The sequence below is a fragment of the Phacochoerus africanus genome, chromosome X (genome assembly GCF_016906955.1).
Source record: "Phacochoerus africanus isolate WHEZ1 chromosome X, ROS_Pafr_v1, whole genome shotgun sequence".
NCBI classification, from domain to species: domain Eukaryota; kingdom Metazoa; phylum Chordata; class Mammalia; order Artiodactyla; family Suidae; genus Phacochoerus; species Phacochoerus africanus.
In genome coordinates, this window is record NC_062560.1 from 55,870,134 (window position 1) to 55,889,996 (window position 19,863).

The 19,863-nt window shown below is 38.4% G+C and overlaps 1 protein-coding gene across 1 annotated transcript in view; it reads left to right on the forward strand.

The window, feature by feature from the left end:
* The first annotated feature begins 7,757 nt into the window (after positions 1-7,757).
* The window catches only part of ZC3H12B (zinc finger CCCH-type containing 12B), a 48,510-nt gene continuing 36,404 nt past the window's right edge, over positions 7,758-19,863 (forward strand). Inside the window, exon 1 of the mRNA XM_047765594.1 lies at positions 7,758-8,511. Within this exon, the coding sequence (XP_047621550.1) occupies positions 7,904-8,511 (608 nt within the window). The 5' untranslated portion in view covers positions 7,758-7,903. The remainder of the gene's footprint in view (positions 8,512-19,863) is intronic.

A 19,863-nucleotide genomic window follows, 5' to 3' on the forward strand; every position in this document is an offset into this window, starting at 1 on the left:
ATCCCTATACTTTTTAAGAGTTAATCACTTGTCACAATTTTTCATTATGAATTAAATAATTATTTGATTATTGTCTATCTCCATTCCCACCACCACCTCTATAAGCACCATGAGATTATAATTCATGTCTGTTTTTATGTCCCAGCTGCTAACATGTTTCCTGGCACAATCAGCACTAAGTAAATTTTAGTTAATTAATAAATCAGAAAATTTTTCTATATATTATATTTTTCTTGAATTATTCCTAATTTCTTCAACCACCTCCCCCATCTCCCAACCTACTGATATAATCAAGCAGTCCTACTTCTGTAAGTCAATGGAAAAATTTCAAGTAACTTGAAGGACCAACACATATCTACCTTTGCCTGGGACATCCTCAGTTTGTTCCTGTTGTCCTGACATAATTATTAGCAATACTCTTTCATTCTCAAAAGTGTCTCAACTTGGACAATAATTGATATGAGCATCCTCTGTATAATTACATTTTAACATTTCTTAGAGCCACTTCTAATCAATTTTTTTAGTTAGTTTGAGTGTTCTTTGGAGACAGGATCAGTTCTGGTTTCTCTTAGAGTTGGTTTTGTCAGTCTCTGGCACTCAGTGACTGTTCTTTTGAATGAAAAGACATTCCTACTATCTTTGCTTCAAGAAGTTTTCATTGTAAAACAAAACAAACAAAAAACATTCAACACTTACACACCTATGTAGGTTTTAGGGCAGAGGACCAACATTTCTCTTAAAAACTAGTTTAAAGCTTTGAAAGGTAAATTCAAGTTTATGTGTGCTAAGCCATTAATTTCTCTTCTACCTTAGTATTATTAAGAGGGAAACTTTCACAGTAATAATTAGACATTAAGTCTGCTTGCTCAGAGCAGTCAAATTTTTCTTTTACATGTACCTCTTATTTGCCAAGAAAATATTTATTCTTATAAATAGGTGTTTTAGTTGGCTTTGGAGCTTTGAACAAATTCAGGGGAAATTTTTTTCAATTTTCTATATGCACAGGAAATTATTTTGAAGAGAATAAAATGCAAGTCAGATAGTAAACATGGAAATTACAAAGGAAATGGCCTTTTTTTTTTCTTTTTAGGGCCATACCTGAAGCATATGGAAGTTCCTAGGGGTCAAATTGGAGCTGTCAGCCTATGCCAGAGCCACAGCAATGCCAGATCTGAGCTACACCTGTGACCTACACCACAGCTCATGGCAATGCCAGATCCTTTAACCCACTGAGAGAAGCCAGGGATGAAACATGCATCCCCATGGATATTAGACTCATTACTGCTGAGCTACAATGGGAACTTCCCTGATAAATTTTATTCTTGTTTATATGGATAAAATTGAACTGTAACTGGAAAACGCTAGTACACTAGTTACAAAGATAGTTTGGTTTCATATTTCTGAGCACAGCTGCTATCTGAAGAGCTTGTCAATGCTCTCATGTCTACAGCTTTGCCTCACTGTTAATCTTATTTTTTAAGAAATCAAACTCCTGGTGGTGTCTGTTGTACCCTTTACATATATTGAGGACCTACTATATTCTGCTCCCTTTTCTAGGCACTTTATTACTCATTTTTTGTAATCCTTATTGTATGAAGTAACTATCCTCATCCTCATTTCACATGAGGAAACCAAATCTCAAAGTATCAGAAACACTTTGACCATACTAGAACTCAAAACTGCAGGGACAGATAATACAAATTAGAAGAGTGGTTTAAAAATAAAATTGCCCCTAATTCTCTTCTTTTAAAAAAGTTTTTATTATAGTTGATTTACAATGTTCTGTCAATTTCTGCTGTACAGCAAAGTGACCCAGTCTTACATATATATACATTCTTTTTCTCACATTGTCCTCCATCATGTTCCATCACAACTGATTAGATATACAGTGCCCTGTACTATAAAGCAGGATTTCATTGCTTATCCACTCCAAATGCAATAGTTTGCATCTAATAACCCCAAATTCCCAGTCCTTCCCACTCCTTCCCTCTCCCTCTTGGCAACCACAAGTCTGTTCTCCATGTCCATGAGTTGGTTTCTTTTCTGCAGATAGGTTCATTTGTGCCATATACTAGATTCCAGATATGTGATATCGTATGGTATTTGTCTTTCTCATTCTGACTTACTTCACTTAGTATGAGAGTCTTTAGTTCCATCCATGTCATTGCAAATGGCATTAGTTTGTTCTTTTTATGGCTGAGTAGTATTCCATTGTGTATATGTACCACATCTTTTTTTTAACTATTATTATTAAAGTATAGTTGATTTATAATGTTTAATCAAGTTCTGTTGTAGAAAAAAGTGACCCAATCACACAAATTTCCCCATGCTGTACAGTATGATCCCATTGTCCATCCTTCCAAATATAACAGTTTGCATCCAAAAAAACCACCCAAAATGCCAATCCATCCCACTACCTCCTCTTTCCCCATTGGGAACCCCAAGTCTGTTCTTCTAGGCCATGATCTGTTTCTGTTTTTTTTTTTTTTTAGATATGATCATCTGTTCCATATTTTAAATTCCACAAAGAAATGATATCATATGGTATTTGTCTTTTCCCTTTTGGCTTACTTCACTTAGTATGAGAATCTATAGGTCCATCCATGTTGTTGCAAATGGCATTAGTTTTTTTTTATGGCTGAGTAACATTGCATTGTATATATGTACCACATCATCTAAATCCATTCATCTGTCAAAGGACATTTAGGTTTTATCCATGTCTTGGCTATTGCGAATAGTAATGCAATGAACATAGGCATGCATGTATCTTTTTCAGTGAAAGTTTAGTCCAGATATATGCCCAAGAGTGGGGTTGGTAGATGATATGGTAGTTCTATATTTAGTTTTCAGAGGTACATCTGTACTGTTTTCTACAGTTGTTGTACCAATTTACATTCCCACCAACAGTGTAGGAGGGTTCCCTTTTCTCCACTCCCTCTCTAGCATTTGTTATTTGTAGACTTACTAATGGTGGCCATTCTGACCTGTGTGAGGTAGTACCTTATTGTAGTTTTGATTTGTATTTCTCTGATAATTAGTGATGTTGAGCATTTTTTCATGTGTCTTTTGGCCATCCATATGTCTTCTTTGGAGAAATGTTTATTTCCATTTTTCAATTGGGTTGTTTGGGTTTTTTTTTTTTTTTTTTTGCTGTACAGTTGTATAATTTGTTTATATATTTTATTTTATTTTATTATTTTTAATTACTCAAGGAATTTTATTACATTTATAGGTGTATAACAATCATCACAACCAAATTTTATAGCATCGAGATTAAGCCTTTGTCAGTTGCATCATTTGAAAATATTTTCTCGGAGTTCCCGTTGTGGTGCAGTGGTTAACGAATCTGACTAGGAACCATGAGGTTGCGGGTTCAATCCCTGCCCTTGCTCAGTGGGTTAACGATCTGGCATTGCCGTGAGCTGTGGTGTAGGTTGCAGACGTGGCTCGGATCCCGTGTTGCTGTGGCTCTGGTGTAGGCCGGTGGCTACAGCTCCGATTGGACCCCTAGCCTGGGAACCTCCATATGCCGCAGGAGCAGCCCAAGAAATGGCAGAAAGACAAAAAAAATAGTATTAAAAAGACGAAAATATTTTCTCTTCTTCTGTGGCTTGTTATTTTTTTAATGGTTCCCTTTGCTGCACAAAAGCTTGTAAGTTTGATTATGTCCCACTGGTTTATATTTGTTTTTATTTCTATTGCTTTGGGAAACTGACTTAAGAAAACTTTTGTATGGTTGATGTCAAAGAATGTTTTGCCTATGTTCTCTTCTAGGTGTTTTATGGTGTCTTGTCTTATGTTTAAAAGAGGCAGCAGATACAATTCATGAATGTCCACAAACTTTTTTCACTTTCTAGAGCATGTCTCTATCTGTGAGCCTTATAGCCAGCTTAAATTGCTTGAAAGCAATTGCGGCAGTTTTCCAGTCTTCCCAGTAGATGGGGTGCCTGATATTTTTCAAATAGTAATGTTGAAGTCCTCTTGAGGAGTGGAGTGCAGCTTTAGTGAGAAGAATATGGTGTCATACCTGGAAAATTTACCTGGCAGAAAGAAAGAAAGATTTTGAATCAGAGCTATAGCCACTGGCCTATGCCACAGCAATGTCAGATCCGAGCCGTGTCTGCAACCTACACCACAACTCACGGCAATGCCAAATCCTTAACCCTTTGAGCGAGGCCAGGGATAAAACTTGTATCCTCATGACGCTGGTCAGATTTGTTTCCACAATGGGAACGCCTTATTTTTTAGCTTTTTAGATACACAAGTGTAATTTACAATATTTGTCTTAGTCTGACTTATTTCACTTTACATAATGCTTCCCAGGTCCATCTGTATTGTCTCAAAAGGCAATATTTAATTCTTTTTTACAGCAGAATAATATTCCATTGTGTGTGTGTATCACACTTTTTTTAACCATTCGCCTATTTTGATGGACACTTAAATTGCTTCCATAGCTTGGTTATTGTAAATAATGCTACAATGATCATAGGGGTGCATATTCTTTTTATTTTTTATTTTTATTTTTTTATTTTATTATTATTATTTTTTTTTTGCTATTTCTTGGGCCGCTCCCACAGCATATGGAGGTTCCCAGGCTAGGGGTCCAATCGGAGCTGTAGCCACCGGCCTACACCAGAGCCACAGCAACACGGGATCCGAGCCACGTCTGCAACCTACACCACAGCTCACGGCAATGCCGGATCGTTAACCCACTGAGCAAGGGCAGGGATTGAACCCGCAACCTCATGGTTCCTAGTCGGATTCGTTAACCACTGTGCCACGACGGGAACTCCCATATTCTTTTTAAATCGGAGGTTTTGCTTACTTCATGTAAATATCCAGAGGTAGAAATGCTGGTAATTCTATTTTTAATTTTTCGAGGATCCTCCATGCTATTTTCCATATTGGCTGTGACAATTTACATTCCCACCAGCAGTGCATGAGGGTTTCCTTTTCTCCATATCATCACCAAGTATTATTGTTTGTTGTCTCTTTGAAGATACCCTTTCTAATAGGGGTGTGGTGATATTGTGGGTTTGATGCATTTCCTTGATTATTAATGAAATAATCATCTTTTCATATATCTGTTGTACATCTATACGTTTTCTTTGGAGAAATGCCTATTCAGGACTTCTGACCATTTTTTAATCATAAAGTTTGGGGATTGTTATTTGGTTGTATGAATTCTTTATACATTTTGTATATTAAGCTCTTATTGAAGAGATATTATTTGCAAATATCTTCTTCCATTTGGTAGGTTGCTATTTCATTGCTTATAATTTCCTTCATTGTGCAAGCACTTATTAGTCCCATGTAGTACCATTTGTTTACTTTCTTTTGTTGCTTTTGCCTGAGGAGGCATATCTGAAAAAAAATGTTGCTAAGACTGATGTCAAAGAGCATACTGCTTGTGTTTTCTTTTAGGTGTTCTATGGTTTCAGGTCTTACACTTAAATTGTTAATCCATTTTTAATTTATTTTTGTATATTGTGTAAGAAGTTATCCAGTGTGATTCTTTTAAATACAGCTGTCCAGTTTTCCCAACACCATTTATTGTTGAGGCTGTCTTTCCCCATTATATATTCTTATCTCCCTTGTCATAAATTAATTAACCATATAAGCATTGGCTTATTTCTGGGGTCTCTATTCTGTCCTTTTGATCTATGTGTCTTTTTTTTGCCAATATCTTATTGTTTTAATTACTATAACTTTGTAGTATAGTTTTAAATCAGGGAACATTCTATCTCTGGCTTAGTTCTTCTTTCTCAAAATCACATTGGCTATTCAGGACCTTTCATGGTTCCATATAAATTTTAAAATTCGTTCTACTTCTATGAAAACCACATTTGTATTTTGATAGGGATTGCATTTTACCTGTAGCTTTGTTTTTGTGGTATGGACATTTTAAAAATATTAATTCTTCCAATCCATGAACAAATTATATCTTTCCATTTTTTGTGTGCTGTCTTCAATTCCTTTTATCAATGTCTTCATTTCCAGAGTACACATCTTTAACTGCCCTAGTTAAATTTATTCCTAGGTATTTTATTCTTTTTGATGCAATTGTAAGTGGGATTGTTTGTTAATTTCTCTTTCTTATAGATGGTTTTTAATGTATAGAAATGCTATAGAGTTCTGTATATTAGCTGTGTATCCTACAAATTTTTTCATTTATCACTTATAATAGTTTTTGGTTTTGGTGGGGTCTTTAGGGTTTTCTATATATAGCATGATGTCATCTGCAAGAAGTTTTACTTCTTCCTTTCCAATTTGGATTACTTTAATTTCTTTTTCTTGTACGATTGCTGTGGCTAGAACTTCCAATACTATGTGAATAAAAATGGTGAGAGTGGGCCAACTTATCTTGTTCCTGATCTTAAAGCAAATGTTTTCTGGTCCTCACAGTTGAGTATAATGTTGGCTGTAGTGGTATATAAGGCCATTTTATTGTTGCAGTATATTCCCTTTATACCATTTTCTGGAAAGTTTTTATCATAAACAGATGTTAAATTTTGTCAAAAGGTTTTTTTAGACATCTATTGAGGTGATCATATGATTTTTATTCTTCAATTTGTATATCATATTGATTTACTTTTGCCTATTGAAAAATACTTGCATTCCTGGGATAAAGGCTCAAGGTGTATGAATTTTTTAATTTATTTTTGAATTTGGTTTTTTAATATTTCATTGAGGATTTTTGCATTTATATTCATCAATGATGTAGGCCTATAATTTTCTTTTTTAATGTTGTTCCTTGTTGAGTTTTGTTATCAGAGTAATGCTGGCCTTATAGAATGAGATTGGAGGCATTGCTGCCTCCTGAATTTTTTGGAATAGTTTGAGAAGGAGAGGTGGTAAATTTTTAAAATGTTTGGTAGAATTTACCTGTAAAATCATTTAGTGCTAAACTTTTATTTGTTAGGAGGCTTTTCAATACAGTTTTAATTCCACTACTTGGATCTTTATGTTTTTCATTTCTTCCTGATTCAGTCTTATGAGACTATGTTTCTAGGAATTTATCCATTTTTTAGGCCATCCATTTTATTGACATATAATTATATGTAGTAATCTCTTATGATTCTTTGTATTTCTGTACTAACAGTTGTAACATCTCCACTTCCATTTCTGATTATATTTATTTAGACCCCCTCTCTCTGGTTTGATAAATATGGCTAAAGTTTTAATGATTTTGTGTCTGTTCAAAGAATCAGCTATTAGTTTCATTGATCTTTTCTATTGCTTTTTGTCTGTATTTCATTTATTTCAGCTCTAATTTATTATACCCTTCTACTAACTCTGGGTTTTGTTTGTTCTTTTTCTAGTTACTTTAGATTGTTTATTTCAGACTTTTCTTTTTTCTGAGGTAGGCTTGTATCGCTATAAACTTCCCTCTTAAAATTCCTTTTCTTCAGTCTCATAGATTTTGTACCATTGTGTTGACATTTTTATTTATCTCAAGGTATTTTTTAATTTTCCTTTTGATTTCTTCAGTGACCCATTGGTTGTTTAGTAGCATGCTATTTATATTCCACATATTTGATTTTTTGTTTGTTTTTTCCTTGTAGTTGATTTTATAGTCTCATACTGTTCTGGTCTGCAAAGGCGCTTGATATTCTTTCAGCAGTCCAGTAATTTTCAATAGAAAAATACAATATCAGACAACTATAGTTTCTTAGAAAGCAAACAATGTATTCTAAAATAATTTTCCATAAGTCTAAAACATGATTATGATATGTGTTTGTTTGTAGGAACTTGTAACATCTGAACATAACAAACCAAACAAGCAAACTCTTACACCATCACTACCACCACATTTTACACAAAGGAATGACACTGTACATGGATTTCAAGCAAGCTAAAAAGAAAAGGAACTGATTAGACCTCAGATTGTCCACTAAACGGGATGACGGCCACCGCTGCAGTGGAAACACCAAAAATGAAGAAGAGTGCCTCCAAGGAAGAGAAGCAACAGCCTAAGCAAGATAGCACAGAGCAGGGTAATGCTGATTATGAAGAGTGGTTGAGCCCTGAGACTGATACTGAGCATCTTAACCTTAAAAGTATAAACAATGATAACAGCTGCCAACTTGGAGATGTTCAATTGAAGAAAAAGGAGATTCCCTCTAAGTCACATCGTCAGCTCTGCAGATCACCCTGCCTAGATCATCCAAGCTTCTCCCAGAGCAGCATTCTACAGGATGGGAAGCTTGACTTGGAAAAAGAATACCAAGCCAAGATGGATTTTGCTTTAAAGTTGGGTTATGCAGAAGAACAGATTCAATCAGTGCTGAATAAGTTGGGTCCAGAATCACTTATTAATGATGTATTGGCAGAGCTTGTCAGACTTGGGAACAAAGGTGATTTGGAAGGGCAGGTCAACTTGAGTGTGTCAATGCCTCGAGGGCCCAGCTCCAGAGAGATTGCAAGTCCTGAATTGTCTCTTGAAAATGAAATAGACAACAGTGACAATTTAAGGCCAGTTGTCATAGATGGAAGTAATGTGGCAATGAGGTAAGACTGGTATGTTTTCTGTCTCTTTCTCTAAAAACTGCCCTAAACTCACACAAATTGTCTTCTTTTGAAATATGAAAGTCCCTTGGTTGTTGGCTGTGGCTTGTGCACCACTAGGTGGACAGAGGCTAAAATGATCCTGCCTGGACTTTTCTCTCTCCTTTGAAATTCTTGCCATCTTGTTTTCAGGTGTTGTAAAACCACCTTAGATATCAGAAATTCTTCAGAGGAGATGTAATAATTCAGCATTTGTTCCTCTTGAGGTCGCCTCTGCCATCTCTTATTAGATAAACAAATCATCCTAAAAATCCTGCTTTTAAAATGTTACTTGGGGAGTTCCTGTCATGGTACAGTGGAAATGAATCCCACTAGGAACCATGAGGTTGTGGATTTGATCCCTGGCCTTGCTTAGTGGGTTAAGGATCCGACGTTGCCCTGAGCTGTGGTGTAGGTCATAGAACAGGCTTGGATCTTGTGTTGCTGTGGCTTTGGCATAGGCTGGCAGCTATAGCTCCAATTTGACCCCTAGCCTGGGAACCTCCATATACTGTGGGTGCAGCCCTAAAAAGACCAAAAAAAAGTTACTTGGGGGCTTATTTGGGAATTTGCAGTAACTCCCATTTGCCATTTTCCCGAATTTGGACCCCTTTGCCTGACTCTGTGATCTGACCTTTCCCTCCTCCCATTTGATTAGCATCCCTCACACCTATTACATTTGTATAAATCCCTTTAATAGTCTCCCATGTAAATTATGGTGATTTCTACCCCACTACATGTGTTTATGTCATTTTCCAACCTAAGAGTTACCACCTCCCTATCTCCATATCCTTCAATGTATACTGCCTCCATGAGCACCAGCCTGACTTTTCTTATCCTAATGATTATCTCTGAGTTGAATAATAGTCCTCTAAAATGTCTTCATCCAAACCCTTAAATCTGAGAATATGTTACCTTACATGGTAAAATAACCATGATTAATCTAAGGATCTTTATTTTTTTATTTTTATTTTTTGTCTTTTTGCCATTTCTTGGGTCACTCTCATGGCATATGGAGGTTCACAGGCTAGGGGTCGAATTGGAGCCATAGCCGCCGGCCTATGCCAGAGCCACAGCAATGCAGGATCTGAGCCGTGTCTGCAACCTACACCAGAGCTCACAGCAATGCTGGATCCTTAACCCACTGAGCAAGGCCAGGGATCAAACCCGCAACCTCATGGTTCCTAGTTGGATTCATTAACCACTGAGCCATGACAGGAACTCCATGCTAAGGATTTTTAGATGGGAGAAATTATATTGCATTATTAAGATAGGCTCAATGTAATCACAGAGTCCTTATAAGAGGGAGCAAAAGAAGGAAGAAAAATCAAAATGGGTAGTAGGAGATGTGAAGACAGAAGCAAAAACTTGGGGTGATGTCAGAAAGGAGCCAGGAGGCAAAGAATGGGGGGCAGCCTCCAGAAACTGAAGTCAAGGAAACAGATTCTGCCCTGAAGCCAGCAGAAAGAACATAGCCTTACCAATGCCTTGATTTTAAACTTCTGACCTCCTGAACTGTAAGAAAATAAACTGGTATAATTTTAAGCCACTAAATATGTGGTGATTTGTTTTAGCAGCCAATAGGAAAGTGATATAGAACCAAGAGTGCCTTCATTCTTTATTCCATACTGACTTTATATACTTTTTTATTTCCTATCAGAGAGCCTTAGGAAACTCTCCTTATATTTCTAAAATGAGTCATCATCCAGCTTTGACTTGAAAATTCCCAGTGATCAGGAGCCTACTTAGATGCCCTATTGCTTAATTAACTTACTAGAATTCTTAGACTATAAACAATCAGAACACATTATAATAGAAAGTTTTTCATTTGCTTACCCCCATTGTCTTTGAGGGCAGGGACCTTGTTTTATGCCTCCCTTGCTTTACCCACAGAACTTAGCAGAGTATTGGATGCTCTCACAGCCACGGGGATAGGAGCATGTATTACCATTACTGTACACTTGAATTACTAAGCAGGAGGTACATTTTAAGATATAGTTCTATATAATTTTCATAGCAACTTTATTTTATAGATGAGAAAACTAGAGCTTAGCACAATTAAATGACTTCCTTGAGATCACTTGATATAGCTAATATGTAGCAAAATGAGGACTTGAACTTAAGTCATCTAGCTTCAGATGAATGAAATGAAACTAAAATTTATAAATATATACTCTGTGCTTGGTGCTCTGCACATCTGATTTAACCCCCACTATAATAGTACAAAATGAACAAAATATGTTCATTTTTGCAGATGAGTAGACTCAAATTCAAGGGTGAGTAACTTCCCAAGATTTTACAAGTAATAAATGCCAAAGATAATATTAAAACCTTAATCTGACTCCAATGCTCCTTCTGCAATATCATGCAATAGTGTGTGGCTGTTAGTGTTATTTAGAATTTTGACATAATTTCTATTGTAAGAGAAATGTAGTTACAGTATTCCTTTTTCAAATATCATATTTTTATTAAATATAGTTGATTTACATTATTATGTCAGTTTCAGGTGTACAACATAATGATTCAATATTTTATTGATTTTACAACATTTAAAGTTATTTAAGTGGGGGAAAGCAAGATGGCAGAAGAGTAGGGGGACGTGCTCGCCCTCTCCCACAAACATACACAAAAAAGCACACCCACAGGTTAAATGACTCACACGGAACAGCAATTAATCACTGGCAGAAGAACTTAAACTCCAATAACAGCAAGAATCTCATGACATAACTGCGTAAAACAAGAGAAAAGAGGAGAGAGAAGGGGAATTGGGACTGGACGGGCACTCCCAAAAGGGAACTGTGGAGGAGAAAGGGATCCCACACCCTGGAAACACACCTAATTGATGGAAAGATCAACCAAATTGGTGGGATCTCCAGATGCCGAGAAGAGCACAGCAGTAGGTCCGAAATCTGAAAAGCAGAATGAGAGCTGAACAGATAATCTGAACTACTGGCACAGTCACCAAAAATCAAGATGCTTGGGTGGGGGCTGGGCACTGAGACCTCAGCTCTGAAGGTTAGTGCCCAGGAGTGGGCTGGGGGGGGTGTTTTAGAGACTGCCTGAGGGACCAGGAAGCAATCAGTTGGGTTGGCAGTACAGAGACAGCCTGAGGGATTAGGAAGCAGGGAGTCATGGGTGGAGGGAGAAATACACTAAGGGCTTGGGATTGGAAAGCCACACAGAGGGAACCTGGGAGATTAGCTGGACCCATAGGAGAGACAAGGTGCCAGTGTTGGGGAGGGCAGAGGAGGAGGGGTGGACTTCCATAGAATACTCCTTGTGCCACAGCAAGGGCACTTGCCTGCCAGCTAGCAGAAAGCAGTGCTTCCCAGTGCATCCCCCTCCCCCTACCCCACATGCACACCTGGCCTGAGGCTGCCTGCTATCCCAGAGGGCTGGCCTCACCACTTGTAGGAAGCCGACCACCTCAGGGGCTTTCCATTCCCTGGCCTGCCTGCTCTCTGGAGGGGCTACACTCCCATGGAGCAGCACCCAGCACTGCTAGACTCATGAAAAAGTCCTGCAGCCCAGAAATGATAGAGCAATCTCTGCCCAGCCGTGCAAAATCTGCTTCCATTGTGGGGCAGTCCTGTCAGTCCCAGAAGCCCTGGGGAAGTGCCCCTTTGTTTCCTAGTGGCCCAGCTAGTCACTCCCACCCTCGGGGGGTGCTACACTCCCATGGAACAGCTGACCAGCACCACCAGCCCCCTGGAAGAGTCCCACAGCCCAGAAAACATAGAGCAACCACCAGCAGGACACAGGAAATCTGCTTCCATTGTGGGGTGGTCCTGCCAGTTCTGGCTGCCCTGGGGAAGTGCCCATTTGTCCCCCAGTGACCTGGCTAGTGGCTCCCATCCTCGGGAGGTGATACACTCCCATGGATCAGTGCCCAGCACCACAAGCTCCCTAGAAGAGCCCCACAGGCCAGAAACACCAGAGCAATCTCTGCCCAGCCATGCAAAATCTGATTAAATAACAGTGCAGACCTCCCAGTCCATCCTTCCCTCAGGAAGTCCTTCTTTGCTTCAGAGAGACCCTGCTAGCCCTGCCCACCCCCAGGAAAAGCCATGCTGCCTCAAAGAATACTGACCAACACCACCAGCCCTTGGGAAACTCCACAGTAGTGCCAGGGCAAATCCTGCCTAGCCACAGTGATTACAACTCCACCAAGAAAAAAAAAATAACAAGCAAGATGAAGAAGCTTAGAAGCCATTCACAGTTAAAGCAACAGGAGAACTCACCTAAAGCAGTCAACAATGAAACAGACCTCTGCAGTCTCATAGACTTTGAGTTCAAAAGGGAAATAGTGAAAATACTGAAGGAATTAAGAGAAGATATGAACAGACTCCCTCAAAAAGGAACTAGAAAATATAAGGAGAAGCCAAGAAAAACTAGAACATTCATTTGCAGAGATACAAACAGAGCTAAGTGCAGTAAAAACCAGAATGAATGATGCAGAAGAACGAATCAGTGATATGGAAAATAGAATAATGGAAATCACCCAATCAGGTCAGCAGACAGAAAACCAAATCAAAAAACCTGAAAGCAATATAAGACACCTATGGGATAATACAAAGCAGGCCAATCTATGCATCATAGGAATTCCAGAAGGAGTAGAAAAAGATAAGGGAATGGAAAATATATTTGAAGAAATTATCAATGGAAACTTCCCAAATCTAAAGGATACTGAGTTCAAGATACAGGAAGCACAGAGGGCCGCAAACAAGTTGAACCCAAATAGACCCACACCAAGACACATCATAATAAAAATGGCAAAAATTAATGATAAAGAGAGGATCCTAAAGGCAGCAAGAGAAAAGCAAAATGTTACCTAAAAGGGAACTCCCACAAGGCTATCAGCTGATTTCTCTACAGAAACTCTACAGGCCAGGAGGGAATGGCAAGAGATATTTAAAGCACTGAAAGGAAAAATATGCAACCTATAATACTCTATAGAGCAGGAATGTCATTTAAAATAGAAATAAATTTTTTTTCCAACAAACAAAAGCTAAAAGAATACAGTAATGCAAAACCCAGGCTAAAAGAAATATTGAAAGGGCATCTCTACACCAAAAAGAAAAGAAAAAGAAAAAAGAGGAACACAAGGATTGAGGAAACCACAATCAGAGAGCATTCACTCAAATAAGGCAGCATACAGATTTGATTTAACCATGAATATGTTTAAAACAAAATAAAATTTTAAAAAGAGTCATCAAAATCATAAAATGTGGGCAAGGGAAGTAAGGAAGTAAGTAGACTCTTTTAAATTTTTCTTTGTTTTTTCTTAATTTTAGTATGGTAATGAGGTGTTTGAACCTACAGGACTATCAGGCTAAAACACACAATTATAGGAAGGGGTTAACATACTTAAAAAACAGGGCAAGCACAAATCAAAACCAAAGATTGCATTCACAAAAAAATGAAAAGAAAAACACTCGAGCAGAAAATAATTGGAGACAATCCAACAAAAAAAAGAAAGGAAGAATGGAGAATCATAGAATCAACTGGAAAACGAGGTTTGAAATGGCAATAAATAATCATCTATGAATTATCAGCTTAAATGTCAATGGACTGAATGCTCCAATCAAAAGACACAGAGTGGCTGAGTGGATAAAAAGCAAAAACCCTTTAATCTGCTCCTTACAAGAAACTCATGTAGAACAAAGGACACACATATATTGAAAGTGAGGGGGTGAGAAAAAATATCTCATGCCAATACACATGGCAGGAAAGCAAGAGTTGCAATACTTATATCAGACAAAATACATTTTAAAACAAAAGACATAAAGACAAAGTAGGACACTATTCAATCATTAAGGGATCCATACAAGAAGAGGATATTGCTGTAGTCAACATATATGCCCCAAATATAGGAGCACCCAGATACATACAACAAATATTAACAGACATAAAGGGAGAAATTGATGGGAATACAATCATAGTAGGAGACTTTAATACCCCACTCACATCAATGGACAGATCCTCCAAATGGAAAATCAATAAGGCAACAGAGTTCTTAAAGGAAACAATAGAAAAGTTAGACTTCATTGACATCTTCAGTACACTACATCCAAAAAAATCAGAATACACATTCTTCTCAAGTGCACATGGAACGTTTTCAAGGATTGATCACATCCTAGGGCACAAAGCTAACCTCAACAAATTTAGGGAGCATAGAAATTATTTCAAGTGTCTTCTCTGACCACAATGGCATGAAACTAGAAATCAACCACAGGAAAAGAAAAGAGAAAAAACCTACTACATGGAGACTAAACAACATGCTACTAAAAAACCAATGGGTCACTGAGGAAATCAAGAAGGAAATTAAAAAATACCTTGAGACAAATATAATGAAGGCACAACCTCTCAAAATCTATGGGATGCCACAAAAGCAGTGCTTAGAGGGAAATTCATAGCAATAGAGGCCTTCCTCAAAAAAGAAAGATCACAAATTGACAACTTAACCCAACACCTAAATGAATCAGAAAAAGAAGAATAAAAAAGACCTAAAGTCAGCAGAAGGAAGGAAATTATAGAGATCAAAAAGGAAATCAATAAAATAGAGATTCAAAAAAATATAGAAAATTAATAAAACCAAGAGCTGGTTCTTTGAAAAGGTAAGCAAAATTGACAAAACCCTGGGTAGACTCACTAAGAAGGGGAGAAAAAGAGCCCAAATAAAAAAAAAGGAAATGAAAAAGGAGAAATCACAACAGATACAGCAGAAATATAAAAAAAAAACATGTAAGAATACTATGAACAACTGTATGCCAACAAATTCGACAATCTGGAAGAAATGGACAATTTTCTAGAATCGTACAGCCTGCCAAAACTGAATCAAGAAGAAACAGACCAAATGAACAGAGTGATCACTAGAAATGAAATTAAAGAGGTCATAAAATCACTCCCGACAAATAAGAGTCCAGGACCAGATGGCTTCACAGGCGAATTCTACCAAACATACAAAGAGGTTCTGGTGCCCATCCTCCTTAAACTTTTTCAAAGGGTCAAAGAAGAAGGAACACTCCCAAAGACATTTTATGATGTCACCATCACCATAATTCCAAAACCAGACAAAGATACCACCAAAAAGAATACTATTGGCCAATATCTTTGATGAATATAGATGCAAAAATTCTCAACAAAATTTTAGCCAACCAAATGCAACAACATCATGACCAGGTGGGGTTCATCCCAGGTTCACAAGGACGGTTCAACATATGCAAATCAATCAAACTCATACCACACATTAACAAAAGAAAAGTCAAAAACCATAGGATCATGTCAATAGATGCAGAAAAAGCATTTGACAAACTCAAGCATCCATTCATGTTCAAAACTCTCGCCAAAGTGGTTATAGAGGGAATAGTCCTTAACATAATCAAAGCAACTTATGACAAAGACACAGCAAATATAATACTCAATGGAGAAAAATTGAAAGCCTTCTCACTCAAATCTGGAACAAGACAGGGATGACCACTCTCACCACTTCACTTCAACAGAGTTTTGAAAGTCCTAGCCATGGAAATTGGGCAAACAAAAGAAATAAAAGGCATCCAAATAGGAAGAGAAGAAATAAAACTGTCACTATATGGAGACGACATGATACTATACATAGAAAACCCTAAGGACTCAACCCCAAAACTGCTTGAACTGATTAATAAATTCAGCAAAGTAGCAGGATATAAGATTAACATTCAGAAATCAGTTGCATTTCTGTATACCAGCAATGAAATATTAGAAAAGGAATACAAAAGTACAATACCTTTTACACTTGCACCTCAAAAAATCAAATACCTGGGAATACACCTGACCAAGGAGGTAAAGGACTTATATGCTGAGAACTATAGAACATTAACCAAAGACATTAAAGAAGATGTAAAGAAATGGATAGATATCCCATGTTCCTGGATTGGAAAAATCAATATTGTAAAAATGGCCATGCCAACGGAAGCAATCTACAGATTCAATGCAATCCCTATCCAATTACCCAGGACATTTTTCACAGAACTAGAACAAACAATCCAAATATCTATATGGAACCACAAAAGACCCAGAATTGCCAAAACAATCCTGGGGAACAAAAACCAAGCAGGGGGCATAACTCTTCCAGACCTCAGGCAATATTACAAAGCCACAGTCATCAAGACAGTGTGGTACTGGTACCAAAACAGACAGACAGACCAATGGAACAGAATAGAGAACCCAGAAATAAACCCTGACACCTAGGGTCAATTAATCTTTGACAAGGGAGGCAAGAACATCAAATGGGAAAAAGAAAGTCTATTCAGCAAGCACTGCTGGGAAACCTGGACAGCTGCATGCAAAGCAATGAAACTAGAACACACCCTCACACCATGCACAAAAATAACCTCCAAATGGATGAAAGACTTAAATATGAGACAAGACACCACCAAAATCCTGGAAGAGAACATAGGCAAAACACTCTCGGACATCAACCTCATGAATATTTTCTCAGGTCAGTCTCCCAAAGCAACAGAAATAAGAGCAAAAATAAACCAATGGGCCCTAATCAAACTGACAAGCTGTTGCACAGCAAAGGAAACCCCCCCCCCCAAAAAAAACCCAAAAAGACAACTTACAGAATGGGAGAAAATAGTTTCAAATGATGCAATGGACAAGGGCTTAATCTCTAGAATATACAAGCAACTTATACAACTCAACAGCAAAAAAGCCAACCACCCAATGGAAAAATGGGCAAAGGACCTGAACAGACATTTCTCCAAGGAAGATATACAGATGGCCAACAAGCACATGGAAAAAATGCTCCACATCCCTGATTATTAGAGAAATGCAAATCAAAACTACCATGAGATACCACCTCACACCAGTCAGAATGGCCATCATGAATAAGTCCACAAATAACAAGTGCTTGAGCAGGTGGGGAGAAAAGGGAACCCTCTCGCCCTGTTGGTGGGAATGTAAATTGGTACAGCCACTATGGAGAACAGTTTGGAGATACCTTAGAAAGCCATCCATAGAACTACCACATGACCATGCAATCCCACTCTTGGACATATATCAGGACAAAAGTTTCCTTAAAAAAGACACATGCACCCGCATGTTCACTGCAGCTCTATTCACAATAGCCAAGACATGGAAACAACCCAAGTCCGTTGACAGATGATTGGATTAGGAAGAAGTGGTATATATACACAATGGAATACTCCTCAGCCATAGAAAAGAACAACATAATGCCATTTGCACCAACACGATGGAACTGGAGACTCTCATCCTGAGTGACATAAGTGAGAAAGACAAAGACGAATACCATATGATATCACTCATATCTGGAATCTAATATACAGCACAAATGAACCTTTCCGCAGAAAAGCAAATCATGGACTTGGAGAATAGACTTGTGGCTGCCCAGGGGGAGAGGGAGGGAGTGGGAGGGATTGGGAACTTGGGGTTATTGGATACAACTTGGAATGGATTTACAAGGAGATCCTGCTGAGTAGCATCAAGAACCATGTCTAGATACTTATATTGCAACAGAACAAATGGTGGCAAAAAATGTATACATGAAAGAGTAACTTGGTTCCCATGCTGTACAGTGGAAAAAAATTAAAATAATAAAACAAGAAAAAAAACCATACTTAGAAATAAATTTTACCAAGGAGGTAAAACATGTACACTAAAAACTATGAGATACTGTTGAAAGAAAATGAGAGAACAAAAATAAATGAAAACATTTTCCATGCTAAAAAAGACAAAATAGAAATAGAAAGCTAGGACTTGGGGGTCGGGATTAAGATGGCAGAATAGAAGGACTGGAGCTCAACTTCTCTCCTAAAGACAACAAAATTCACAACTAAAGACTGCGCATTCTTCACCCAAATGGACTGGAAACCTTAAAAAGGATACCCTACTCCAGAAGAAATAGAGGAGGACACATCAAGAGGTAGGAGGGGCCATGTCATGATATAAGCATCCCCATACCTCCTGGGTGGGAAGCTCCACAGACTGGAAACTAACTGGTTCACAGAGATTCACCTACAGGAGTGAGAGTCCTGAGCCCCATATCAAACTCTCACGTGTGGGGATCTGGCACTGGGAGAAAGAGCCCCTGGAGCATCTGGGATTGAAGGCCAGTGGGGCTTGTGCACAGGAGCTCCACGGGACTGGGGGAAATGGAGACCGCATTCTTAAAAGGCACACACAGACTTTCATGTGCACTGGGTCCCAGGGCAAAGCAAAGTTTCCATAGGAATCTGGGTCAAACCTGACTGCAGTACTTGGTGGACATCCTGGGAAAACAGGGGTGAACTTGGCTTGTCCTGAGGGAAGGACATTGAAAGCAAAGCTTTTGGGCATGTTCAGCAGCCATGCCTTTATCGAGGTGGCTGTTTTGGGAAAATCTTGCCCCACCCATCAGTCAGCTGCTGAGAAGCCCCAGGGAAAACAACAATCCAGGTGGGACCACATTTCCACCCCTCAGTAAACAGGCTCCCTAAAGAACCCTCAGGCACACAGCTGCCTCTAATCCCATCCAGAGACTAAGCCCCACCCACCAGAGGGATTAGAATTGGCTCCACCCACCAGTGGGCAGGCATCAGCCCCTCCCATCAGGAAGCCTACAGCAAGCCCTCCATACCGACTTCAGCCACAGGGGGGCAGACACCAGAAGTAAGAGAGGCTATACAACTCTATTATCTGTAAAAAGGTCACCACACCAAAAACCTATAAAAATGAAAAGACATAGAACTATAATTCAGATGAGGGAGAAAGGAAAAACCCCAGAAAATCAGCTAAGTGATCAGGAGAGTCTCAGCCTCCAGGAAAAAGACTTTAGACTGTTGATGCTGAAGATGATGCAAGACATTGGAAATAACTGGAGGCAGAGATGGATAACTTACAGGAAACATTGAGCAAAGAGGTACAACGTATCAAACTTAAACAAGAAGAAATGCAAAGTGCAATAACTGAAATAAAAAATTCACTAGAAGCAGCTAACAGCAGGATACAGGAGGCAGAAGAACGAATAAGCGAGGTGGAGGACAGATTAGTGGAAATTATGGATGCAGAACAGAAAAGAGAAAAAAGATTGAAAAGAAATGAAGAGAGTCTCAGAGAACTCTGGGACAACGTTAAATGCACCAACATCCATATTATAGGGGTTCCAGAAGGAGAAGAGAGAGAGAAAGGGACAGAAGAAGTATTCCCAGAGATAATAGACAAAAAATTCCCTAACACGGGAAAGGAACCACTCACTCAAATCCAGGAAGCACAACAAGTACCACATAAAATAAACCCAAGGAGGAACATCCCAAGACACATATTAATCAAACTGAC